Here is a 27,890-nt window from a genome sequence, read left to right on the forward strand (position 1 = left end):
AGCAGAAACAGCCTCTGTATTTCTTTCAGTTAAAAAAACCCCAAACTCCAACCCTGCTTCTTTGCCATCACTAAATTACTTCTAAAACAGGCAACTTAAAAGGCAGAAGCACTTTCTGCTAAGTATTTACAGTAGATTAAATGACAACTCAGGTTTGCAAAATGGCATTCAAAACTCTCTCTGGTGATAACTCTCACTGCACCCACAGAGAAAAGTTTGTTCCTGCACTGTATCTTGACATATAGTCACTAATTATTTTTCCAGCTTAAGTTTTCCAATTATTCAGGTTTGTCTTATGTTAACTCCAATGCCATCCAGGTACTTTCAGATGTACTGCCAAAGGTCTTTGTGTCTCCTAATCAGAAAGCAGCCCATGTAATTTGTGAGAAAACATATTCCTATTTCTGGCTGATGGAGAAACTAATGAAACAAGCAGAAAAATCTGTACAGAGAGTAAAGTTCCATTTGTGACCGAGTCACAGCTGCTTAACATGCCTGGATATCTGCAACAAAGCAATTCCTCCTCTGCTGTACATTTCCTCCTTCAAGCAGATGCATCAAATGATACTGCAGAGCAGCTCATGAACATAGGGAAAATGACATGTATTTTGACTGATCAGGAACACCAGACCTCAGTCAAATCCTTAAACACCCTCCCAGTGACTAGGAGCCAGGATACTCAGTTACACTTGTGAACAATCACCTTCGAAAGGTGTGTAACCAATGATCAATAGTGTGATTTCAAAGAGCTAGAATACCATGAAGATAGTCAGGGGTTCTCAACCCCATGGTATCCTTATGCATCATAGCCAACAACCAACCAAAGCATCTGGCAGCTCATCAGCACTGGAACCACCACAGGAAGGCCATCCTTACATTTCAGATTTCAGGTTTGACATTAATAGCTGTCATTAAGTTTGCCCAGAATCCTGTGGAACACAGTACTGTGCAGCCATAACACATGGGGCTAGGCAAGCATTTCATAGATTGAAGATTATGAAATCATGACCATGATGTTTTCATTTACTGATGTGTTTATATGGCCCTTTTTGTTTCCTAACTAAAGAAGTCACCACCAGTTTAAAACACAGTGAGACTCTTCCCAGAACATTGTGTTTTTGCGTAAGTTAAAAAGACCTAAATCTAACAGACAAATGTTAAATGAAGATCACTGATATGTGAAGCAATTATGTTTTTTTCTAGGAACATGTAGCAGTATCTGCACTTAGGTCTAAAGAGACTCCCCATCCACATATTTTGTCAATAACTGCTCTTTTTAAACATTCCCCTCCTTTGTTTAGTGAGCCTCAAGTAATCAGAGCTCAGGAGTGATTATACACCCTATATACACTACTGAAAGAACAAAGCTCTGGCTAGGTTGCAGACTTCAGGACAGGCTCATACCCCACTTAAGTGTAACTTACATGATACAGTTCACAGTTTTACAGGAAAAAGAGGGATTTTTTCATTCCATACTTTCCTGTACAGGTGTGCCAAGATCAAATATTTCAACAAGTGTTCTCAAATTTTTTTCTTGTACAGAAACAATCAGACTGTGATTGAGACCACCATAATCATTAATTAACAATATCAGTACTAGTACCAGTCCTAAACCACTCTAGCCAAGAAAGTATCAACATAGTTCCTCAAACATCCAGCTATGACAGGGCATTCTCAGGTTAAAAAAAAAAAAAAAAAAGCCAACACTTTTATGTTGTACTGAAGTTACCGATGCTGTTTCAGTACAAAAGGTAGAAATACTGTCATTTTGGTGCTTTAAAGCAGTTCCATGAAGTCCCAGAGCATGGCTGTGTTCCCTTACTGGAGGTAGACACAGCGGCTGGAGTATTAACTTATCATGTTGACTATCAGCTGACAAGTGGGATACACATTATCCACTTCTGATACAAGCAATTTTTATGGATCATCCAGTACTGAAGGTGTTTTCCTCCACTGCAACACATGTTGTACTCTATCCTTTTCCTTCCCATTGGAAACAATAAACCAGGTACTTTTACCACTTGTATTTGGTTGCAGACAGTGACAGTAACTCTGCCAAGGTCTGCTGGTGAGCATGTGGACAGAATAGTTGAGTCAGTGTACTCTATAATGACAGATCCACTGGAAGTAAGCTAGTAGGTTCACTGATAACATTTTCCTTTTCTCCCTTTAAAGCACATTGTTCACTGGCGTTTTTGTTAGGTCATCAAGCAGTTACCTGTATTCCAGCTGCACATGCAATTTGTCTCAAAAAAAGCTGATATATCCAAATAAAGACATAGGCAAACCTATGCATAAGACAACATCTCTAAGAACTTGTATTAAACTTTGTACTTGAGCTTCTACAAGGTCACATTCTTATCACAGCAAGAACTAAAAACAATGAACTACCACAAAATGAAGTATTTCCTTCTGTACATTATTTTTATTATTTACATAATACAATATAGCATAGATGTTGGGTAGCTTATGTGCAATACATAAATATGAACTATCTGTACATGTTTGCATATCTAGTAACTCAGAAGAACAAAGTTAAAAGCAAAAACCTGATGCTTTTAATAGTAAAGCAAAAACCAAGACTGAACACTGGCAACAAAAATCAGGTCAGAAGTAGTGCCTTGCGTACGTATGTAACTATTTACAAATGAGAACAGGCATTACCACAACACTAGTCTAAACCGTATTTGTTTATATAAAAAACCCAAGTTTCATACATCACAAAAACCCCTTCCATGATAACACAGAAGTGATATATATTACCAGACAAGCATCAGTAAAGAATACTGCCTTTCCTAGAGTTGTTATTGTACAATGCCGTAGATAACGCAGCCCATGCAATACACCCAAGAACACTACAGTCCTATACCCAAGTACAATTAAAAATTATAAAGCAGCCCTCCAAGAGTGGTTCCAGCTACCATTTAAGTCTACAGCAGCCATGTTAGGTATGGTTTTCCATGCAGAACGGTGCAACTGTTACATTTAAAACTAGAAAAAATAATTCCTAATATTCTTCTGAACTTGGAACACACAGAACATAAGTAATACATGAATAATAAACTGCTCTAGTATTTCAGCAACTTATTTAGGTCTGTGTTGCTTGATAGAGATGCTATGATGTCTAGAAACATTTGTAACTGTTTTTTGAAAACCAATCTTACAATATTATGCTACACAACATTTTTAGCTATGCAAGGAAAAGCAGACAACTCTGTTGCATGCCAGTTCATAAGCTCCTAATGGGACATTTCCTTTGGGAACTTTTTTCCAAGACTCTAAGGTTAATGTAATCTTTTACAAAACAGTTTTCTTCTTATATGTATCTGATTTTTTCTATTTTTCTCAGTGCAGCTCTTAAGTGACTTAAATATGGCATCAACACTCATCTTACTAGGATGGTAGACCCCTCTACACAGCTCACATTCTGCTGGAAAACTAAAATGGAGTGTGGCAACTAAAAGTAGAATGAGATTTTAAATGACAGAAGTAGACTCCCAACTGTTTTGATGTATCCTTCTCCAAAACAGGCATGTAACATCAGCCGAACATCAATACCTCATGCACATCTCAAAAGGCAGAGCTGCTGCACACATGCGGATTGCATACATCTGTTTGGCACATGTGAACTAGAGTCTGTCTCTGTGCATGTGTATTCCTGTGCAGGTTTCTGATCATCCATCTATTCTGGGGAGGGCATATATGTTTTCAACAGCTGTATCTATCCAATTCTGCCTGTAACAAACACTCAAACATTTGAAGTATCATTTAGACAGACAGGACTAGAAGTAAAACTTTGGAAAACAAAGGAAAATGACCATGCACCTGCTCTTTTCATGTTTTTTTAGAATGTATTGGAGGAAAAAAAAGCCCCACAAAAAGTCAGTCAGTCTTTTCACAAGCAGATAAGTTTATATTCTCTGAATTTTTTCAGCCACCACAACAGGATTCTCTTTTCTGATTTTTGCTGCAGCTTCTGCTTTATAATCATATGGGCAGTTATGCTTGTCAGAATAACGGTGAAGTCCACAAAATAGGTTTCCACATCGGCAGTCAAATCCTGTACATAGAAAAAGAAGCAACATTACTAGGAAGATTAGCTGTTAATTAAGGTGTTAATTAAGGGTGCAGTCACTACAAAAGGTGTATGTTTATCTACTATGACATACAAAGAAAAAAAAAAAGAATTTATTAAATTGTGTGAATTGTGAAGAAGCTGATACATTCAACAGAACACATATTTTGTCAAGTTTAATCTAGCAAGAGGTAAAATCATGCAAATTTGTTTAAAATTGACAGTATTCTCATACCCGTAAGGCCAACTTTCTTCCTGCACATGAAACATCTGTTCTTCTTTGGTTTCGGCAGTTCAGCAGCCCTTGCTTCACTCTCTGAAGTACCAGGCTGAGAAACCGATGGGCTTGGTTGAGTAACAACTGTTAAAGCATGCAAAGGAAATAAGGGTAAAATTTTCTTTCCTTGACTTCACTAGGTATCCAGTAGTATGCATATACTAAGGATTAATTGACCCTCTTAAGACCCTGACAATTGTTGCCTAAAGTACGACATAAGGTCGTCTAAAAATGAGAATCAGAAATAAGGATTTTAGGTACTTTTTCATCCCTTCCAACTCTACTTGAGATACTCAGATTTTTCCTGACATATCGACCAGCTAGAAATAATATGGCACTTATTCATTATACCTATATATAAGTGTATATATATTCATTACACGGGCTTGAAAAGCATGACAGAAGTTCCATGTATACCTTTTATATTTAAATAAATCATATGATCAAGTAATAACTTAAAACAGTAATGATACTGTCACAACTAAACAGACACCGCTGAACACAGATACCGCTGTAGGGAATGTAACTAACAAGAACATATTTTAGAAAAAAAATGAAATTCAGTAAAGTGTTCCTGCTAATAGTACTGGGTTGTTTTGCCACTTCTGTAGTGAAGTTAGATAACTAAAGCAGTTCACCAAGACAGCAGCTAGAAGGCTGTTAATTCTGTAACAGATCCAGAATACAGCTACAAAACACAGTTCAAAAGAGCTCTCATTTAAATAAGAAATGCAATGTAAATCTGCACTGTGTTTTTTTGTCATTTATTCAGTTTCAGTGTTCAATCAAGTATAGCCAAAATGAACAGTTTCTCAATTGCCTCTTCAGACATTTTTAGAACATCTCTAGACATCCCTGTTTTACTGAAAAAAAAAGTTTTTTCACAAAAATTTTTAAATGTATATCCTCTTCATATCCAAAACTGGAATTAAGGAAGGCTGAGAGAGGCATTTGTACACAACTGTAATACCTGCTCTTTGTACAAGTTTGCTGAAAGCTCCCAGTGTCCGATAACATCTATCATAATGTCTATCAACTACATAATGCACTTCATAACAAATGGAGTATATAAGCCTCAAGGACATTATTTGCAATCAACTTCATACAAATATGGTTTGTTAGATGGGATTCTTTTGAATAGTACTTGTTTTTTGTCATTGTGTTTGCATTGTCATAAAAAACTCCACAATTTGCCATACAACAAGAAAGGCCCCGGGCAAGACATCATAATTTAAACAAGACTTACAAGCAACAAACTCTCAGAAGCAACAGGGAACCTTCAGTGCTCATTACCAAAAAATTTTCATGCAGTAAAATAAATGACTGCTAACATTTTCTTATACTTCTACATCATAGCAAGAGTCCTGATGAACAACCAAGGTCATTTACTATCTGTTTTTTTGTCACATCACAGATAGTTTTAAGTTTTTTCTTTGTGAAAACAACTTGTTTTGATTAATATTTGAGATGAACAAATATGACACTCTGAACTTGTCTTTAAATCCTAAGAAAATCAGTGTTCTCTACCAGTTTGTCTACTAGAGAGCCTGTGACCAAAAATTGCCTTAACAGCCAGCAGTATCACAAACTGAGTGTATCTGTTGGATGTTAAGCACCTTGGCTAACAGCTTGATGGCCTTAAAAAAAAAATAAAAGGACTAAACATCTCCCTAAAAGCATTGTCAAATCCCTTTTTAAAATATTTTTATACTGTTGTTTGTTTCAAAATGAAATGCTAATTGTAAGCCAAGAGAGACAAATAAGAGGAACTAGAAACATGCACATTGCAATTTGGTGAGTAGTTAGCTAAGGGAAAGCTCCATCTACATCAGAACCAATATAAAAATTTCATGCTGCATGCTGTTTCAATCTTTCCTTTTGCTGTGTGCAAAAGGAAATGCAGAGGGGGCAAATAAAAAGTGATATAAAGTCACTCACAACATACACTAAGAGAAAATGAAAATGAGAAGATAACCATTTATATCACTGCCTAACACATGTCAACAAGGAAGTAAAAATGAAAACAGCAACTTCCCAGGAATTACCAAGGCAAAAAGACAGTTTCGTGGATCACTTTACCACAAAACAAAGCCTCTGACAATAAACTCATCTCGGGAAAATGTTACCAATTACTACAGGTATATTCCACCTTTGCATCAAGAAACTGACAGTCCACGATGTATAAAGTTATGAAAGTGACTCTAAGAAACGGCATCAGCACAATCCCTGAAAGCGCTGCTGAACAGGATTCTTCCCCTTCAACTAAAACATCTTCCAAGGAGGAAAAGCAGTGCACAATTTGCAGTAATGGTCACTGAAAGGCACCAAGACAAGAGAGGACATAGCTCCCTAAATCCAAACTAAAATTATTACTTTATTACTCTCAAAGAATAAAGGATTCTCGTATTATTTTATGCCAGCAGACTAAAGTCTGATTGTATGCTAAATGTTTGTAGATGTGCTTATGAGCAATGCTGAGATGAAAAAGCTGCCTAAAGCTCAGAACAAAACTCCTTTTTCATCAACTTGTAGATGAAAAATATTGAAAACTTGTAGCTGTTCTGCCGTGACATCAGGAGCCTGCCTAAATCAAAATACTGCTCTTTCAGTTGCTTGTCACAAAAGGCTTCCTTTAACAAAAAAGAGAAATCCAACTGGGCAAGTACAATTCCAGTCCTCAAGACATTAAATTAAATTCATGCTGGAAATCACACAATGTTAATCAAGGTGCTCTAAATTATTTACGTATCAGCAGCACAGAGATTTCACATTGGAAAGGACTGAATCTGATGTTTCACTTGAAGAAAACATGATGAAAATAAACCAGTACTATTTTCTAACATTCCCCATATCAAAAGTGACCAGAAAGGGATATAAAAGTAACAGAATAAAGCTTTTAGAAGCTTCTCTGATTGAAGAAAAATTCACCAAAATAAGATCTAAACACCTTAAACTTCAAGGATAACAGTGGCACAAACTCTTCAAAGCACAGGGAAAAAAACCCCTGATTTAAGGGCCACATGACTTAATGGAGCTAACTGCTAACTCCACCACCACTGAAGAAAAAGTTAAACAAGAGAGAGAAAAGGTAAAGTCAGAAGTTATCCGAAAGACATTAGAAGCATTACTGCAATTCTGGAGCTGAAACAATAGTAGTAGTAATAGTAAAAGTACTACAAACAATACAATCCTTATACTGCATATCAGCACAATTGTCCTGGTCTCAGCAGGGATAGAGTTGTTTTTTCTCAGTAGCTGGTACAGAGCTGTATTTTGGATTAAGTATGAGAATAGTGCCAGTAACGTTAATAAAACGAATGTTTTACATATTGCTAAATGGTGCTTTTACTTTAAAACAAAGACTTTTCAGTTTCGTGTGCTCTGCAAGCAAACAGGTGCACAAAAAGCCAGGAGGGAGCATCACTGGGACAGCTGACCTGAATAAACTAGCCAAAGGAATATTCCATACAACAGAACACCCTTCCCAATATAGAAATGGGAGAGGTGTGAGTGGGAGCTGTCAGTCACTGCTGGGGGATGAGTTACGCATGGTCAGCAGGTGGTGACCAAATGTAGTATACATCACTTGTGAAGTTTCCGGGGTTTATTCTTCTTTCCCCTCTTTTTATTACAATTATGTCATTATTATCATCAGTATAGTGGGTTTTACTTTGTTTTGATTATTAATCTGTTTTTAATCTTAACCCACAAGATTTAGATTCTTCCCCTCACAATTGTCCTCACCCTAGGGAAGCAAGAACTGAATGAGTGGCTGCATAGTACTTAGCTGCCAGCTGGAGTTAACCTAAGACAACGAAGTGCTTGTACATACAATTTCAGTCTTGACAGATGGGCAGTACCTATTTTGCTTTATCAAGCTTTTGCTCAGGAACAGCTGCTATGCCAATCTAGCTGCCTGTGATGAAAGGCTGCAGAACAAACCTCCATCATGCTAACTTTCATGTCAAAGAGTGGGAATAAAAGTGTTCTGCAGCATGCAACTCACTTTCTGCATGCTTAACTTGTGTATTTGCATTTTTAATATCTTAATTTAATATGCTACATTAATACAACAAAGATTCTCCAGTTTCAGTATCACACAGAAACACAGGTAAACTTGATTATCATTAAGACTTAGAATAATAATAATGTGCTGTCACCAAAACGCACAGCACCAGCAGTTAGGTCCTTAGCGTTTCTGTATGCAGTGGACTGCTTCAGGACTCACAAGAGATTTCATTTCTGAAATTTTTCAATCAGGAACATTTACCAAAGCTACAGCAGACACAGGAAACATGAAGACAAGCTAATTATTTTCAACACAAATACAGAAATATCAGACAATGTTGCTAATACAATGAAACTGTTTACAGAGAGCAACATGGTGAAACTACTACACCCACATGTGGAAACAAACCAGAACAAGGCATTCATTACAGCCAGATTTAAGGAACTTCATGTGCTTACATCTTGATCTTAATAGATCTCATAAGCTACATTACTTACATGTTACTCACAATATTACCTGCAACACACTGGCTCTACCTACAACACATCAAGGGTAACCCATTACATGGGTATGTATCTCTCAACCTGAATGCCCAACAGGTGTAAAACAGCTCTAACCCTAACAGCTTGATAGAAGGCCAAGAAACATGCCAACCACCATCGCCTGCCATCTTCTAACACTGTTGTTGCTGAATGAAAGGGTAAGTTACGGCACGGATGGAAGTTAAGAGCATTTGGGTATTTTTAAAATACATAATTTACACAACACCATTATCAGTTCAACTGCTGGTTTAATTTTTTATAAGCAATATTACCTGCATTTAACACTACTCCCTAAACCAAACCCAACCATAAAAACCCCTAAATAACAACAATAAAAAACAACCACAAGAAGTACCAGACCACTGAGCCAGTGCTGATACTGTGTCTGAGAACACTAACAGACCTGACCAGAGGCTGATCATTCAGGAAAGTAATCTCCAACAAAAGTCTAAGAAAAATGGTAAAAATGCACTATGCATTAAAACAATACGATTGTTTAAATAAACTTGTTTTTAAAACCATTTATTCTTAGTGGTGCATTGGTTTTGCATGGCCTGTTTCGACAGCAGGAAGCTACAGCAGTGGCTTTTATCAGAAGATGGTAGAAGCCTCTTCTACCTCTGGCAGAGCCAATCCCTCCTTGGTGGCTCCAAAGGGGGATGTGCCACTTTGTGGCCAATCAAAAATGCTGGTAACACCACTGTGGTAACATAGAAATAAAAAGAGCATAGAACTAGAAACACAGAAATAGAAATAAAAATAGAAGTTGTTACACAGTTGTAATTTCAGCCAGAGAAGAGTGGAGACACACAACTCTGCAGACACCAAAGTCAGTGAAGGAGGGGCAGGAAGTGCTCCAGGCCTTGGAGGCAGCCCGTGGTGCAGACCTGTGCCCTGGCAGCCATGGATGTCCACAGGGATGCAGAGATCCACCCACATCCCAGGGAGGAGCCCCACACCAGAGCATGGGGATGCCTGAAGGCAGGCTGTGACCCCATGGGGAGACCTGTGGAGAGAGAAGCCCACACTGGAGCAGCCTCTCCTTGAAGGACTGCACCCCACGGAAAAGTAACCCACACTCTGGTAGTCTGAGGGGTGCCATTGCCTATGGGATGGACTCACGTTGCAGCAGTTCTCAGGGAGCTGCTGCTCATGACACAGACTCATACTGGAGAAGTTCATGGAGAACTCTCTTTAGTGGGAGGGACCCCTTGGTACAGCAAGAGAATGACTCCTTCCTGAGGAGGAGGAGCCTCGGGTGATGAACTGACCATAACCCCCATTCATTCCCTGGCTCCTGGCACTGCTGAGGCTGGAGGGACAGAGGAGGTGGGAGGTGTGTAAAGAGGGGGTGAGGTCTGTTTTGAATTCTCATTATCCTGCTCTGATCTTGTTAATGATAAACCCCATACCTCTAATTCAAGTCTGTTTTGCCTGTGATGGCACTTGGTGAGCGATCTCTCCCCAACCTTATCTCAACCCATTAACCCCTCATTTTATTTTCTCTCTCCTGTCCAGCTGTGGAGGGGAGGGATAGAGAGGCTTTGGTGGGTGCTTGACATCCAGTCAGACTCATCCACTACAAGTTACAAGGAAAGAACCATGGGAGTTACAACCGAGTTACATCCACCATGCCTTTCTTCAGGTGTTAAAGTACAATTAATTGTCTTAGTACCAGGTTTGCTCTGAAGGCAAATCTAGGTTGCAACCTCAACCTGAGGAAAGAAGAAAAAACTCAAAATCCCAACAGAATCAAGAGAAAGAAGCTTCTCAAACTTCATTTTTCTCAACTTCTACACCTTCTAATCAGTTGTTTCAATTCCAAAAGCCAAAAAAAGTATAATTTCATGCTACAAGACTGAAAAAATAAAGTTTACCAGATGTAATACTTCTTCTGGACTTTCCGATTCGTAAGAGAAGCATGCAAAGTATCTTTTCCAAATGAACATCTGGCAGAAGAGAATGTGACTGTTGAAGATACAGTTAATGATCTATTACCATTTTGTTATGGAATTGTCCCTAGTGTCAGGCTATGCTTACAGCTACACCATGTTTCATTAACAACTCCATGACTGCATCATCTTAGAGAATCACACCTCAAAGAAAGTACTAACTTTCGTTGCTATCAGGTGATGAGAATTATTTATCATTGTTTCAGTTTGTCCTTGAGAAACCAGCACATAATGGATGCTACTGGAAAAAAGGAAGACAAAAAGATCTGCCTAGTCCAGACACCAGGAATTTTTCTCATAAAGAGTCTTGTCCAGTTTCTCTTGCCCGCAAAACAAGAGTAATGCGCCTCTAAATATAGCCAATACTGTTAATTTAAGATGTCCAACAAACCCAAAGAATAGTATGTAAGGACACCGTCTTATGCAGTCTAGGAACTGTGCCAAACAATAACACTTAAAAAGGAACTTGGGCATTAGAGCAGTTGAGGTTGCCTCATGAATTTACAGGTATGTTGTTTCAGAAGCTAGTTTAGTTCTTCAAGTTTTTTCCAGAGGCATTAAAGTCCTCTGGTAGTATTTCCAGTCCTCTCTACACAAGCCTGTGACAACTTTTACTGGTTTCAACGTGCGAGATCATTTACTACAATTCCTTGGTATCTTTGAGCTGCTTTGGACTTTTTCCCCCCATTCTAATCAATAGTGAGCTGTGCAACCTATCACACACCTGACCCACAGCACCTGAAAAACGGGTTATATATCAACAACTAAAGACTTTCTTTACAGCTGGCAAAATGACAGCTGTTCTAAGAAAAGTAAAATCACCTATTACTTCTGCACTACTACCATTTAATGTATTCCTATTTCCTTCTTGAAACATTCCAGTGGGATTTCATAACACAGCACAATGGGTTAATGAATATTGTTGCAAAGTTGAAACTACTTTTTAGTCACCTATTGAAAGCCTCTTCAGATTACATCAGCTACAGAAATTTAATAATTCCCTTTTAGTTCATGCATAATGAAAAACCCCAGTATGTTGTATAACTGTTCTTTAGTTCGTGTCACAGAATCTTGACTTAGCATGACTTAAACTGGTAAAACCCTCTGTACAAATACTGAGCAATTAAACATCAAGTGTCAGACCAGTCTTCATTGGCAAAGATGTAACTAGATAAAAAATCACTTTGATACAGTGCAAGTAGCATCTGATGCCATTTTCATCTCAGTAACTTCGAAACTGAAAAAACACATTTTACCTTCAGCTTGAGTAAACAGACTTCCTACTACACCTTGGCTTTTAGTTTTTAAAACTGTTTCAGAGCTGGTAATTTAAGAAGTCTGGATTTGTTGAAATATGAAACAAGTGCATTAAGATATCCACTTGAACAAACTGGTACAGATTCAATTGTTCACTAGTTAGGTTAAGCTAGCTGGCCCTCCCTATCCGCCTCACTCCAAGAAATAGCTTACACAATGAAGTTTTACTACTCCAGCTACAACTATCCAGCATGAGAATAAAACTGTTAAATGGACAATTCACACAGCAATTAAAGCTGCAACCACCCTACATTCCTGAAACAATGCATTGATTATATCCATGGATTACTCAATTAGTTCAAGAACCCTAAGAAACTTTTGTTTTTAAACCACATATTCTCCCCTCTCCTACAGCCTCACTCCTCTGTAGAAGGGAATTTATTAAGCACCCTCCTCCAAATACAAGCAAGCCATTTTGACTGCTATGAGTCAGTTGGAATTGTTCTGCTAGGTGAATCTCAACAGTTTGACTTCAAAACCGAACACCTTGCCTTAATACGATTTTAGAGTGCCTCACTTTTAAAAACAAATGTTAGGGATCTAAAAATACTCTCATAAGTGTTAATGCTTTTACTAACAATTAACATGTATTTTAAAGCTGTTCTGGAACTAGTCCTTTTTATCGATTCTGAGGAGACATTACTCAAAAGTATCTGAAACACATTTCTTAAGAACACCACCATAACAGGAGAAGGCTTCTCAGAAAGTAAACAAACCCTCCATTTGTATTAAGTCACCAGTTGTGCCCAGTGTCAGTCTTAGAACATACCTGGCTCAGTCTCTGTTTTCGGTGCTAGTTCTTCCTCTCTTGAAATGCTCATTTCTGTCATTTGCTGTGTTACAGGCAAAGCGGCAACAGGCACGTTTCTGTTTAAGCACAGTGAAACACATAATTTACATCAGTTTTACAATCACAATAAAAGCCTGCACTGTCCAGACCCATTAATGACCTACTGGTTCAGTCACTACTAATATATTATCCTGACCTATGTTTCTACTATCTTCAAAACACACATTTTTATTCTATTTTAGTTTCCCTACAAGAAAACAGGCAAGCCTGTAACAAATTTGTTCTGTAGATAAACAAACCCCATTCTTTTTACTGCAGCACTACAGTAATAAATATTTGAATGATTTCTCAATTTACATGGATCCATAGAGCCTTGTCAGCTCCTTTTTTCTCTGCAGACACTCCCAGCAACAAAGTAGGATTGCTGCAGACCATCCTGCACACTCACAGCACATTCAACTGTCACAGTACAACCTTAACTTTACCTTGTTTTTTCAGATGTGCTGCCAGCAGCACCTTCACAGTTGTTTAAGCTAGTGTCTGCTCTCTGTACAGATGCAGAGTCTGAGGTAGGACTGTTTGAACCACTGCTTGCTCCTATGTAAGAAGAATTTGACAAGTTATGAACAAATTGCAGAAAACATGTTAATCAAATAGTCTACCATACAGCTATGAACTGCCTGTATACAATTTTCAATGCTACTGCTTATTACTTTTTACTTAAAGACACTTCTTACTTAATAACCAAAATACTGATTGTATAAGAAAATGCTAACAGAAGTGGCTAAGTGGGAAAGCAAGTTATGTTTGAATGCCAAGCAAACCAGAACACATCACACAGAAATTATCTTTACTGCACCTTAAAGTAGTATATTCTTTGAATATTCATTCTCTCAGCTTTCAGAAGTTCTGCTAAAAAATGTTCTAGTATTCCTTGTAATCTGTTGTCTCAAGTTTGCCTGCTTTTCACTGTTCGCATTTTGTTCTCACGCAGCTTCAAGTAAACTATGTATGTTTTTAGAAAATTATCTTTGTTGACATACTTTTCCTCTCTAGGAGGAGAAAGATGAATGACGGTGATGTTCACCAACAAGGCTGAAGAAGTGGCTACCTGTGTAGCCAATCCTGGCCTGTCTGTAAAATTGTATATATTATGGAGTCAGAAAAATAAAGTAGAAGCTTTCCTGCTTGAACTCCTGCTGGCCTGCCTCGTCCTTTTGTGCTCCTAACAGCAGCCGCAAGTGTGACCCTCTGTCACAGTAATCCTCTGTGTATTTTATTTCAAAAGAAAGAAAGAAACCCCCAATAACTCCCCACATCCTTACCCATTGGGCTGATTCTACCACTATTCTGCTGTCGCTGAAGATGTTCTTTGTAGCAAACAGAACACATCCCATTTGTCCTAGGATTTCCATAAAATCCACATCCTGTACTACACAGCATAGGCCCTGGGGTCTGGTTTGTCTCCTGAGTCATCTCGATGCTGTAAATAAAACCAAAAACTGCATTAGGAGCTGGCATGTCACTAAAACCAATTACAGGGTTAAAAGTATTAAGAAGTAAAAGAATTACAAAGTATGTCTGCTCACCCTGCCCCACCAAGTGATATCACCATTCTTAAAGAGGGTTATATGAATGTTAATGTACCATTCAAGACTGCAATTTATTGCTAAGTAACATCATTATGAACCTTTAAGACAAGAAAAAGTGTCATCATACTAATACTGAGAAATAATATACTTGCTGATGACTGAACTGCATGTGCGGGGTAATTTAATTAGACTGACATAAAAAGCTCCTTAAGTATCCACTTCTGAGCACTAACAGGTATGTGCAGAATAAGTAAGACTAAGTTCATACCCACAAAATAGTTGTGGCAAATAAAGTAGCTTATTTTTGCTGGACTCCAGCAGAGCCAAGAGACTCCAGCAGTAAAGCCCTGCTTTTCCAGTGCTGATCTCATGAAATTTTGACACTAATTCCAAAATTAGCAGTACTTGCTCTCAAAAAACTCTTCCAAGGGAGCTAACATTAACAACTCCAAACTGTGAGATATTCTATTACATAGCTTACACATTTACAAAGTAAAAAAAACCCTTCTCTAATCAAGTTGTGTCAAGACTTCTAAGCCTCCCACAGGCAGACAGTGCTATGCGTTTTAGAAATAAGGTTTTCACCTTCACTGCCTGTTTACCTCTGCAAAGGAAGGTTAGTACAAAACCGCATGGCAGCCAAATCCTTGATTCCCAAGGGCAATAAAACTGGAACACAGTAATCATGCATTTGTTACAAATTGAGGACAAGCAATAATATTACACTAAAATTTAAATTTAGTAGAAGCTGTGCACATGGCACCTGAAGACATCTGAGTATAAACTTTGGATTGAAGTTTTCCTATTCAGAAACTGTCAGAATAAGACATATTTGACAGCTGACACTTGCTCGAAGTCAAAAGTGCCAAAAGCAAATTAGTTACACTGTGAAGAAAAATGCTTCTAATTAAGAGAGTTCACACTGCAAGTACTAAACTTTTGTTTCCCTAGTACTACAACTGCAACTCACAAGTGCCTTTTAGCTAAACTAAGCTTCTGGAATCACAGTAAACCAAAACCAGGAGAAAATAAACAAGTACAATTCATCTTGTCTGCTGGTGGTCACAGGACTTAACTTTCCGGGAATAAATAGCTGCACTATTTATAGCTTTACAACAACTTCCAGGTATAAATAGTGTCCTTTCTGGCTACAACACGGCTTCACACTCACTCTGATACAGCTTTAGAGTCAAACACACCAGTCAAGGGAGCTAGAAAAAAGCCTGAATTATGAAATCTAAAAAAATTTTGTCATCTTTGACAAGATGTAGACCTATGTCTATATAATACAAAAAAAAGACAACCTCTGCTCTTTTGTTACTAACGAGGTAAGATCAACATACTATCAAACACACTGCGAACATCAACTGAGCTGCTTAATTTCAAAGTTAGTGGGGTAAAACAAATTTCACCACTTACTAAATGTTGCTTTAGGTGCCAACTCTAATATTCTAGCACAAATCAGACACTCAGCAGCTCCTTTGGCCTGCAGAGTCTTCCTCTACTTGAAATGCATGCCCCTAACGGAACGATCAAGTCGTTGCTACCCAACGCTGAACAAGCCGCGCTTTTCCAGGCTCCGGGAGGCGGCCGAGGTTTCTCTCACCCGCGGTTATTTTCAAGGCGCCTCCCGACAGCGGGGACCCCGCTGCGGCGCACGCTGCCCGGCCGACCCTTCCCGCAGCCCCGCGCCGCGGCCCGCCGGCGGGGACACGGGTCACATGGGCGGACGAGCGCCTGCGCTTCCGCCTGTCAGGCGGCGGCGTGACGGGCCCGGGCCGCCCGCTGAAGTCAGTCCCTATTTTTATCTCCCGCAGGCCGCCGGCTCCGGCGGGAGGAGGAGGCGCCGGCGAAATCCGACTGCCCTTCCCTTCCAGGGCGGAGCGGTGAGAGCGGGTGCTGACCTGCAGCCCAGAAAATGCGGCATCACCAGCCCGCCGCCTTCTGCGATGGGCACCCCAGGGCGACCACCTCTCCACCAATGCGCCCCGCAACCCGGGGCGGGTAGGGTTACATCCGAACGCTCCTCTTCGACAAGAGGGAAAAGCGTAACTGGAAAAGCACGCCCGCCATCAGCAGCCGAGCTCGGAGGGAGGGGAGGGTAAATCCCATTCGCGACCCCAGCCCCGCACCTCAGTCACCCCTTGGGCCCCGAGGCCATGGCCGCGCTGCCACCGTCCCGCCGGGCGCCCCCGCACCGCCGGCGTAACGACAAAAACGAGGCCCCAGCGCGCGCTGAAACCAGCCCCAAAACCCGGGCAACTGCGTTAGCAACGGGCTCACTGACCTACATACTGATTTGGCTCACATCCTCCTCCCTAAGAGGGATCAGGACAACCACGACAGACACAGCAACAAAACAAAAGGAGGATGCACAAGGCCTGCGCGGGTCACTTGCCGCTCACGGCGGCGCTCGGGCGAGACAGAGCCCGGTGTCGGTACGGGAGAACCGAAGCGGCACACGGGGCTCCCCAAGCGGGTGCAGACCGGCAGCTGACTCAGACAAAGCGGGGGGCTCTTGCCAAGCGCCCGCAGTGCCGCGCATCTTAAATTCTGTCGCCCACCCCCTCCGCCTCCGGGGACACAAAAGACTCTCGAGACTGCCGGGCTGAGCAAAGGTCGCAGCGGGCGGGGGTGTCCGGCCGGGCCGCTCCTCGCAACCGCCTGAGTCACGGTCGGCCCCGCCGCCGTCAGGCCCCACGCCGCCGCCAGACACAGGAACCTCATTGTCTCGCCGCCTGCGCGGCCGCGCACCCGCCCTGCCGAAGGCCCAAGGGGAGGCCCGGGCACACCCCGTCGCCTGAAGGCCCGGAGGAGCCGAGCCCAGCCTGCCAACCCCTCACCTACCTGTTCCCGGCGGGGGCCACAAACCCCGCGGCGGGTGCCGGAGAAGGCGCCGCGGAGAGCTCCGGGCGGGGAGAGCGCGGGTTGCGGGGGGCGCCGGGCTGGCGGCCGCGCCGCCGCCGCTTCGCTCCTTTGTTCCCGCAGCGGCGGCCGTGTCGGCAGCGGCGCGAGGCGGGACCCGCCGTGCGTGGAAGGCGGGCGGCGGGAAAGCGCTGGAGGCGGGTGGGTGAGGAGGAGGAAGACGAAGACGGCGACGAGGAGGAGGAGAAGGAGGAGGAAAAAGAGGAGGAGGAGGAGGGAGGAGCCCAGCCCGCCCCGCGGACGCGGCTCCTCCCCCTGCCCGCCCGCCGGTGCATGCGTGCTGCCGCTCCGCGCTCCGCCCGTTGCCGCTCTGGGCGGGCCGGTCCCGGAGCCGGTTCTGCTTGGGACCACGTCATGGAGCGCGGAAGCCGCGGGCCGGGAAGGCTCCGGAGCGCGGGCACAGTGCCTGCTTACCGCCAGGTGTCTGGGGGACGGAGCGCCTCCGAACCGGCACACTGCGGTCCATTCTTAGGGTACGTAGGTTGCCTGTAAAATACAGTTTTCTTGGGTTTTTCTTTCTTATTATTTGGCCTAAATTTTCCTACAAGATCCAGGCGTTTTGTGAGATGGAAAGTAGACGTGCAGGAGCATTGCCGCGAAACCGAAGAGAACTTCCAATTTAAACTGCTGATTATAAATTTCATTGCCAGTTGTCTGAAAACGTAGTCCTTTCGCTGCTGTGAGCTTCGCGGAGGAGAAAGAATAAGGAAGTAACTATGTATTTTACTTAATCCAATGATAATGGACTAATTCTACTTGCCATTTTAGACAGACCTATCCTCCAAGAGGTTACCTTGAAAAGTACCGTAAGATTTACAAAAACTACCTTGGAGACCTTTTTTAACTTGTGACATTTGGAATGTCAGGCACCCATCAAAGGAGGACATTCTCAAGGTAACCCTAGGATTTTACCACAGAGAGCAAAAAATCGAGACGGTGATTTTGGACCCGCTGTTGTTTGTTTAGCAGCATCACAAGCAAGCTGTCTTCTGAGGAAATAGGTGACTGGTTCGAGGGATGCATTTTTAAAGAAGTCTTTTCTGATGAACATATTCATTGTAGACCAGAACATGCTGTTTCCATTGTCTTACAGCTGTTGTTTCTGGTTGTATGTTGTGAATTCTTCAAGAATATGGGTTACCTAGAACTTGGCAGATGGGAGAAGCAGGAAATAAGTGGTTTGGGAATCTGAACAGGGTCCCAGACACTCCTTTGAAAGCCTGTAAGTTCACCTCCTGATGAAGGGCGTCTGTCCTCTGAAGAGACTTGAAGTGCATCATTCATGAAACGTTTTGGTGGAGATACATTGTTTCTGGACATATAAGGTAGCAGTCCAACAGAGGGATGGGTGACTGTCTTCCCTACAGATTCTTCTTCGAAATGCCTTGGACTACTTTATGGCTTATAATTTTAGGCTTTCACCTAAGAAGGATAGTAGAAGACTCCCATTACTTGCTCCCTGCTACTTTCTTCTGTAATGCTGACATTTGAGTACCTCACCTCCACTGCCGGGACTAAAAGAAATGTAGAGGATGACTAGGCTACAGGATCTTCATGTCTTTTTTCTGCGTACTACTGAAAGTATTATGAACTCCCTTTCTGAAGTACAACAAAATAATAGTTAATTATTATTACAATTATACATACTATTATAATATTAGAATTATCATTACTGTGGTGTAATTTAAGGCATACCAAGTTGTGAATCTCTGTGACTGTTGTGAAAAGTGCCTCAATGAAGCTGGCTGTGTTGATCCTGGACAGTGCTTCTCAATTTCCTGCCCTTGTGCTAATGAAACATCAGTCTTGTCCAGACTTATTTTGATCTTCAGAGTTTACAGTACTCCCCAAAGTCCTGTCAGTCCATGGACTATTCTGCATAGTATTCTCTTTGTGCAAATCCTCACATTCTGCTCTCATATCTCTGGTTTTCAACCTTCAAGACCTCTTTTTAATATATGATACTTTGTTACTTTTATACCTCATTTTCTGATGGTGCTTTAAATAGTTTTGCATCAACAGATTACCCAGTGGCTGGCTCAGCTACTAGTTTAATTTCTCTAATGACTGCATTACTTTAAAACCAAAATCAATGCACAGAATGTAGTCCATGGTTTGACAATCTGTACTCTTGACTGGAAAACTGTATTTGACCATAGGTATTACAGATTTCTCCATCCAACCCTTTTCTGCAACATTGCAAGGAAGAAGCCCACATGTTTGGATGTTTCTGTCATCCAAAGCACTGCAGTTGTTTAAGATACTTAGATGATCAAAATCAGTGGTGTCCAAAGTGAGATACACAAGATGATCTAATGGGGTGCAGGAAGAAAATACTAGAACTTCAGTCATGTATGCATCCAATAAAATAAGTACATGTGCACTAGGTGTGCATGCTCAAAAATGCTTTACTAACAGGGATGCACCAAAAAAAGTGAAGTTGTAGGAATCTTTTTAGGTCACACAGAAATCTAAGTAAGTGCTATGCCTCGACAAATTCATCAGTGGAGACCACTGATCTAAATCATGCCAGGTTTGGTGGTTTTTTTTTTTTTTTTTTTTTTTTAATGCATTAGGAGGATAGATTATTTGCTTTATTTGGCCATCTATCTTCCTCTAAATTGTTTTCCTGAGAAAAATTGCTGTACTAGTAGTGTATATATACTTGTCTTTATAATCTTGATTGATTTTTTTTTTTTTTTTTTTTTTTGTTCTTCCTACATTTTAATAGGAGTCAGGTAGGGTCATTCAGACTGCAGGGAATTTCCACCCACTCTAGCACTTTGTTTTATTTATCTAAAAATTAAAACATTGTCTTAATTTGCCTTGCTGGATTTCTCTGTACTTTTGAGCATCTGCTAAGCAAAGATCAAACTGTACTTGTGGTTTGACCATACATCCTGATACAGAAAGCCTGAAACATGGCCAGTTCTCAGTCCTGGAGAATCAACAAATGTGTTTTAATTTTTCACAGCAGAGACGAGTATTTGGAGGTGGATGTGGTAGCTATAGTGTTGATTGGTATAGAGGTCAGAGGGGTGAGGTAGCAGAGAAGCTGTGATATGAAAGCAGGTGAATCTGCAGCATCTATTTGCTCAATACAAATGAGCAATGTCCTTGTTCACATAATGCTCATGGTGGTAGCAACATTCTTTTGTCTGTGTAGCTGTACCATCCCTGCTAAGCTACCCAGCTCTACCTGTGGACAGAGTGTGCCTGTCTTAATACCTTTCCTTATGACTGATGTAATTGTGAATTAGGGTTTTTTCACTGATACTAGGATGTATGTCATACAAAAGATAAATTTGTCAGGACACAGCAATTACTTAGATTTCTGTGTGACATAAAAACATTCTTATAGCTTCACTTGGAGCAATTCACCTTTCTTGGAGCAATTCTTCTTCATTTGGAGAAATTCATCATTTCAAAATGGGATTCCTTCAACCTAATTTGGATGTATGAATTATAATTTCCTTACCACAGAGATGTAAATGTTTGGCAGGATATTGTCCATAGTGGTCTATGAATGCCCTCATTAGATCTAAGGAAGAACACCCATTCCCCTCCACCACCTGCCCCAAAACAACGTAAGTTTAACTCTCTTCTCACAGGAGTTTTCAGGAGAATACTATTTCTGTTTTCAGTTTCCTCAGAAAAATATCTCCCTTCCTTGTAACCCAACAATTTCATATGGTGAGAACCCCATAAATATTAGAGTATTGGGTCAAAACCAACCTGTAGTAAATTTCCTCAGGGAATGAAAATTATGAATATAAATTGGGGGAACCATAAAAGAAATTTAAGTTTTTAAGCTGCTTAGATCATTCATACAAAAGAGTGCAAGAAATTCTTATGCCTTGGAGCCAAGACTGCATCATGAATATAGAAAGGAATAAACTTTACATCTGCTGCTCTCTGGAGACTCATGCAGTACTAGCAACATTGTAATGAATAGATTCACAGGGCATTGAGTATAAAGAAGCCAAAATCATTTTATGACAAGCATGGAACATTTTAAAGGATGGGATTTTAAACTGAAACTTGCATATCAGGACAAAAAGAGTAACACAAATAAGACAGAGTACTGCCAACTTCCAAAGACTAGAGCTAGTATGAGGCATTACTCAGAGTTACTGGACTTTGAAAATTTGCTTCCTGCTTACATTTTCAACAGACTTTAACTCAGCAGTAAGGAATATGCTAACTTCTTGCTGAAAGATGCCTTTTGTGGGAAAACAAACTGATAGCCCCTGATTTTAATAGTTATCTATATTATTGTGTTGTTTCATAGCATTAATTATATTATGTATTGTATGTTATTTATAATTTTATTTTTATTTCATGGCTACATATGTAACAGTTCATGTAATTTGTGACTACAGGAAATACTAATCAAAGAAGACTATAGGAAATAGTCTTCAAAGAATATTATTGAACAGAGTTTGATTTCAAAGGAAGATAAACACATTACAAGAAATATATTGCGATGCTTTAGATGGACATACATTTAAATAGAAGGGCAGATTTTCTATTCTGATACACCTTTTGTCTTTTTACATCTTTGCTCTGAGGAGAGAATACCTTTGAGTACTGGAAACTTAAAAGCAATTTGTTTGAACTTTGGTTCAGTTCTCAGAGGTGTCAAAAATACACACAAAACTGGATAAAAAGGGTACAAATAATTTCTTTCTGCAAATTTAGGCAGTTTTATGTTAAAATGTTCTTCTGGGAAAATAAGGACTGACTGAAAAATTGTTCTATATTAAGTAAAGAATACCACATTCAGACAGCACAACTTGCTTGGTGAAGCATCCAAGTCCTCATTCTAACTAAAATGCTAATATGTTTCTGAGGTCTTGCTTATTTTCTGGATTTTTTGAATATTCAGTGGCCTGGCCTGTGGAAGATGGAGTTACGGTGTTTCATTGTGCTGTAGTGTGTGCATGTCCATGAAGGGGCATTGTGGCAGCTACTGCAATTTCAGGTGACTTAAAGACACTTCTCTGTAATCACAGGTACTCATTAGCAGGATTTCATTAACTGAAAACACCAAATTTGTACTTATCACTCAATTTGCAAGCACACCAGAAATCTCAGATGTCTCCATCGTATCCCCTGGTAATGCTGCTGTAGCTCACACAGTTGTTAAAACAATGCATGCCCAGAGAAGCCAGCTGTCTGATGCATAGTCAGACTGAGATAGTCCTTAAAGAAGGATGCTTTGGCAAAATTCCTGGAAGCTCCATCCTGAACAGGAGCCTAATGAAGTGTCTTGGACACTTAAAGGTGTCCAAGTTACAACACCTAGAGCTCCATTTACCTAGAATTCTTAAAAGCTTTTGAACATCTTGATGTGACTTTTAAGACGTATGTCTTAAAGATGTATGTCTTGAGACGCAACTCAAGTAAACCAAGATGTGCGTTAGTCTGATTTCCACAATGACTTCTTTCATGTACTGGCCAGTTTGGATTTCTGCAAAGGGATTTTGTTCCCTGCCAACCCAGTATTCTTGCTGTGGCAGCCTCAGGTGGTGTTTCCTTAATTTGTGAATGTAAAAACATTCATGAAGAACTTTCTCTCATAAACCATTTGCATCAGACTCTTTTCAGAACTGTCCTTGTTCTTGTTTTGGCAAGTCTTTAAACTCTCTGTAACTTAGTTTATTTTAAACCCCTTGTAAATGTAAACAAATACAGGTAATTTTCCTTAAGAGGATGGTAGTTTGATTTTCATGTTTCATATCCCAAAGTAAGATATGTTTGGAAAAAACATGCTGCCACTTCTGAGAATGCAGTTTGAAAGATATAAATTATGCAGAATTAAAAACTCTGAGAAAGCATTTTACTTCATGGCCCTCCAAAGTCACCACAAGCCTTTGAGTTACCTGCTTATTAAATTCTCAGCACTTGAAGATTTCTTTGTCTGTGCACTCCTGACCCATTTCCAGATACCTGATGGCACCAGTTTCTAGCTTCTGCTTGTCCCTTTGATATCCTTACTAAAGATTCATTTTTAGGAGAAAATATGTAAATATTTTTCCTGTTACGAAAACATGTTTCTTGTTTACAGAAAGTTCTCTTGGAAAGGAATTTCAGAAACTAAAACATGTCAGGCACAAACCAGGGCTACAAGCATGTGTGATGACAGTGGGAGAATCAAATGATCCTTGGTGTCCTGCCATTTGTTTAATCCTTTGGAGACTACATCAGTGCTCTCAGTACTCCTCTTTGTTGAATATTAGCCCAGCCTGTCATGCTAGTTCAGAGACTAAGTTAAACCTGTTTCTAGACATGCAGCCTGTTGTGGTTTGAAAACAAACCAAGTGAGAGGCTCTAAGTCAGAAATAAAATTTAATGAGAAGAAAAGGAAAATAAAATATAATAAAATAAAATAAAAACAAAAAGAAAAACCACTGACAGAGTCAGAATGCAACCTGATCAGGGTGATGGAAACAGTCCAGACGAGGTGGTCTTCCTGAAACAGAAATCTTATAGAAAGGTCTGGTAGCTCTGGTCCTCTGGGAATCCAGTGGGTGAGGGCTGCTTCTACTGTCCCAAATCCCAGCTTATATCCAGGTGAGAATGCTTGGCTCTTCTCCATGGGCGGAGCATCTCACAATGGGATGATGAGTCATGGAAGAGGGCCTTGATGGCCCGTTAAAGCGATAGAGAACTCCCGGAGGGAGTTATCTCTGAGTCATGCAGAAGGCATTGATGGGCCATTAACTGAAGATGGTGATAGAATACATCCTAAACTACAACCCAGGACACAGCCTTAGAAGCAAATTTACTGATATGAATGTCTCTCCATAGCATTGTATTAATTTTTCTACTGTGCTGGTAGGTAGGATTGGCAAGTTAAGTTTGTTTTCTTCACAATCTGGAGGCTGAAGGCTGCAGAGGCAGGGAGAATCTCCACTGAGAGCTGACACTCACTGTGAAAATACTAAGGGAGATTTCCAGGCCTACCAGGAGCAGCACCAGGGATACTTCCCTAGGCACTTCAGCTTCATTCATTGGGGCTCACCAGTGGTCCTGCAAACTCAGTCACCATAGGCCTGAAAATCCCTGTAACAGTCCTTTAATAAAATAAGCATTCAAAAAATGCAATGCAATGCCATGCAATGCAATGCAATGCCATGCCATGCAATGCAATATAATGCAATACAGTTATAAACATTTCTTAATCTGGAAAAATGTATAAATTATCAGAACTCTAAGGAAGTATTCATTCTTTGGACATCTGTTTTCTTTTCTTGCTTCTTTTTCCAGTGTGTCTAAGAATGCTGTATATCATATATATCTTTTCATCCTGATAGATTTTCAGTACCTGGGCTTAATTTGTTTGTTCTAAGCACTTTTTCATTTTTAGCCTAATCCTTTTTGATGGGTTTCTATTGTTGATAACATTTCTATTAACCTCTGGCTTCAACATCACATTTTTTGCTTAAATCTCACAGTTTATGACTAAGGCACATTTTATGGTAGCCATCAGGCAGTTTACTGAAGGTATTCATGTGAATTCTTGGAACTTTGGATTCTCAGTTCAGTGGATTTGAAGTCCATTCTTATCAATCCAATTCTGTGTCTTCATGGTCACAGCAGTGGTATTTCCAGAGCATTTACAGTGCTTTTTCAACAGATATTTTCTCTATCATCAGAATCCCATCAGAAGGAAGCTGAACATGTTGAAGAAAGCCGCCTTTACATTGTATTCAAACTATGCACAAGTAAGAGACACTATTTGTTTATTGTTTTCCGGAAAACAAATGCAGTGGCCAGCAGATACCTTTCTTAATTGGTCAGTTTTTAAGAAGTAATTGAATATCACCTCGTTATCATGGTCTTCTCCCTTATTTCCTCAGAGTCAAACTATTTTTTGAAGGACGTGCATGTCTTAGTTTAAGACAAGTTAAGGGGGTGTGTAGTGTAAAGTGAGTTACCTTCTCTGTAGTTTAACAAATCCATTTCCACCAATAAGGAGAAGCAGACTGAAAAAAATAACAGTTTACAAAAAAAGGAAAAGACCAAACCAACCGGAACAGCAACAGGTGAAAAATATCAGTAGCTCTCACTAGTTACCGAGGTGCTGGAATCTCACTGACCCCGGGGACAGAGTGACGCCTCAGCTGGCAGAACCATCCCAGTGTGGTGGCCCCATTGCCAGGTGCTGTGGGGAGGCAAAGGGAGGTGGTGGCAGCCCTGCCCTCCCCCTCCATCTCTCTGGCAGCAGCAGCTCTGCCTGCAAACGCGGCTGGAAGCTCTGGTGGCTGGTACTCGCTCAGGGGCTGGACATTTGTCGGGGGCTGGAGTTCATGGAGGGATGACACACTACTGTCGGCAGCAGAGAGCAAGTAGCCAGCCTGGGCAATTCAGAGTCTGCTGTCTCATTGCCTTCTCTGGTATTCCATAGCTGTCAACGCTGCTATTCACTGTGTGGCAGGAGCAAAAAACAGTGTCCCCAAGCACTGAAAATGGTACCCTCTGGCCATTACTGCTGCAAAATTCACTCTGAAACAGTTTTTGATTGTGAAATGCAGCTTCTTCGGTTGCTACTGTTGTCCGTAGAGCCAAGAGGCTAGAGGCAAGAGAGGCAAGAGACGAGAGAGAGCCTAGAGTCAAGCCAGCAAACAGGAGAACTCAGCTTGGGTGACTCTGACTTAGTAAAGGGAACAGCAACCTCGTTTGCTGCCCTGCAGTTTCACTTCTGGCTGCAGGGGCTTGAAGAGGCAGTAATTTGAGCACAGATAGATAAGGAATACAATAACATTTTGGGTTACCCAGTATTTTATCTCACCCCTATTTTTCCACTTCTCTTGATTTATCACTTCAGCATTTTAAAAGCCAAACAGAGCATAATTACACCTAAGAATGTAGTTTAATATTGAGAACATTTCTTTCCTTTGTTCAAAGGAACCAGCTTTTGCAAGACAGGAGCAATACACATGTGAGCAAGCAGCATTTTGATGAAAATGACTACACCAGATCATAAAACAAAAACCAAAGATATAGAGTATTGGAGAGCTTAATGAAGCCTGTGTAGGATGTGTAGGATGGGGTCACCAGGGAGAAGGGACATCATACAGGGAATCTGGGCAGCTGTGTGCCACTGAGGCAGTGTGATGCATGCAGGCAGACTGGGAATCTCTCAGTAGGCCCACAAATTAAACACCTCTACTTGCCTAAGTCCCAGCTAACAGGTCGTATCTTCCCCTTTCTGTTTCTTCCACAGGACTGCTTGCCAAGTACAAACTAGGGCAATATTGAGATCCAGGATTCAACTTGGCATTCCACATCACTTGAGGTATGAAGTGCATAGCCCAGTTAGTTGACCTGCAAACTCAGCAATATTGGAGCCATCTTGAGGAAAGGAATTGAAGCCAATTCTTGATAGGATCAAAGCCAGGGATGAAGAAATGGGTGTGCTTAGGAAATTGGCTGAGTCACTCAGGGAACCGAAAGAAACATAACTGTGATTGTCATCAGTCTCAAAATTATGACCTCGAAGTAGTTAAAATTATGTAGCTGAGAATAAGCAGTAGTTATAAAAGGTGACAGGCAACAGAGGAGCACAATTAGCCCTAATATTTTATAACATATGTAACTTGGGTCCTTTTGTAATGGATTGTGAAACTCTAACTGTCTATAAGGGAGCAAAATGTAAACAATATGAGCATTGCAGACTTGCAATTAGGACAACAGAATGAAGCCAAAGACAGAAAACTATAGCAGTTTTGAAGTCCAACCAGAATCCTGTAGAAATACCTATGGATGATACCAAATACCAGTTGTTCACTTTTGAGGAAGCTGATTTTATGGCAAATAAATAATCAAGATGAATATTTCTTCCCAAAGAAGGTACCAACAATGCACAGGTGACAGAGCATAAAAAATGACATTAACAGTCTCAGGGCATCAGGAAAAATGAGCCATGAAGAGATTATTGTTTGCATTTTTCCATTCTCTGTTTCTCTTTGCTATACTTTGGGAAAAATACCAGTGTTTTGTCAATAAAAAGAGTGTGTTTACCCTCTAGACTTGAGGCTGACTATCCCAGAATGTTTTGAAAGTAGTCTAAGTGCCATTACCGATAAAATTCCAAAATAATGTAAAGTAATGGAGCTGGTAATGAGAGGAAAATACAAAAATCTATGGAGTATCTGCCTACAGATTTTCCTGCTGTATCTCTTGCTTGTAGTTTCAGCCTCTTACAGGAATTCACATGGAAAACACTAATGACTTTTTGCCTATGATATGTCACCATGTCCTGCAAATAGACACTTGAAAGTTTTGCATGGCAAAATTAACCTGAGTGTTATGTGCAAATTCTTTGGTTTTTTTTCTACTACTAATTCAGGTTCTGGGACTTTGTCCTGTAGCAGAAGGGCAGGAGAGAGTGGCCAGACCTTTC

At 40.6% G+C, this 27,890-nt stretch overlaps 1 protein-coding gene across 3 annotated transcripts; it reads right to left on the reverse strand.

Annotated features, from left to right (window-relative positions):
- Positions 1-2,398: 2,398 nt before the first annotated feature.
- Positions 2,399-17,850, reverse strand: ZFAND5 (zinc finger AN1-type containing 5). 3 transcript variants are annotated; one of them, XM_066339737.1, is made up of 6 exons: positions 17,402-17,850; positions 14,288-14,445; positions 13,448-13,559; positions 12,942-13,039; positions 4,311-4,436; positions 2,399-4,060 (listed from the first exon to the last, which is right to left on the reverse strand). In XM_066339737.1, the coding sequence occupies exons 1-6, from the start codon at positions 17,833-17,835 to the stop codon at positions 3,912-3,914; spliced, it is 1,077 nt and encodes a 358-aa protein (XP_066195834.1). In that variant the 5' UTR covers positions 17,836-17,850; the 3' UTR covers positions 2,399-3,911. The 3 variants fall into 3 exon arrangements, with proteins under 3 accessions (XP_066195834.1, XP_066195835.1, XP_066195837.1); XM_066339738.1 differs by lacking the exon at positions 17,402-17,850 and adding an exon at positions 15,974-16,155; XM_066339740.1 differs by lacking the exon at positions 17,402-17,850 and adding an exon at positions 15,880-15,906.
- Between the last annotated feature and the right edge of the window lie 10,040 nt (positions 17,851-27,890).

This window comes from Sylvia atricapilla, chromosome Z (assembly GCF_009819655.1).
Source record: "Sylvia atricapilla isolate bSylAtr1 chromosome Z, bSylAtr1.pri, whole genome shotgun sequence".
NCBI classification, from domain to species: domain Eukaryota; kingdom Metazoa; phylum Chordata; class Aves; order Passeriformes; family Sylviidae; genus Sylvia; species Sylvia atricapilla.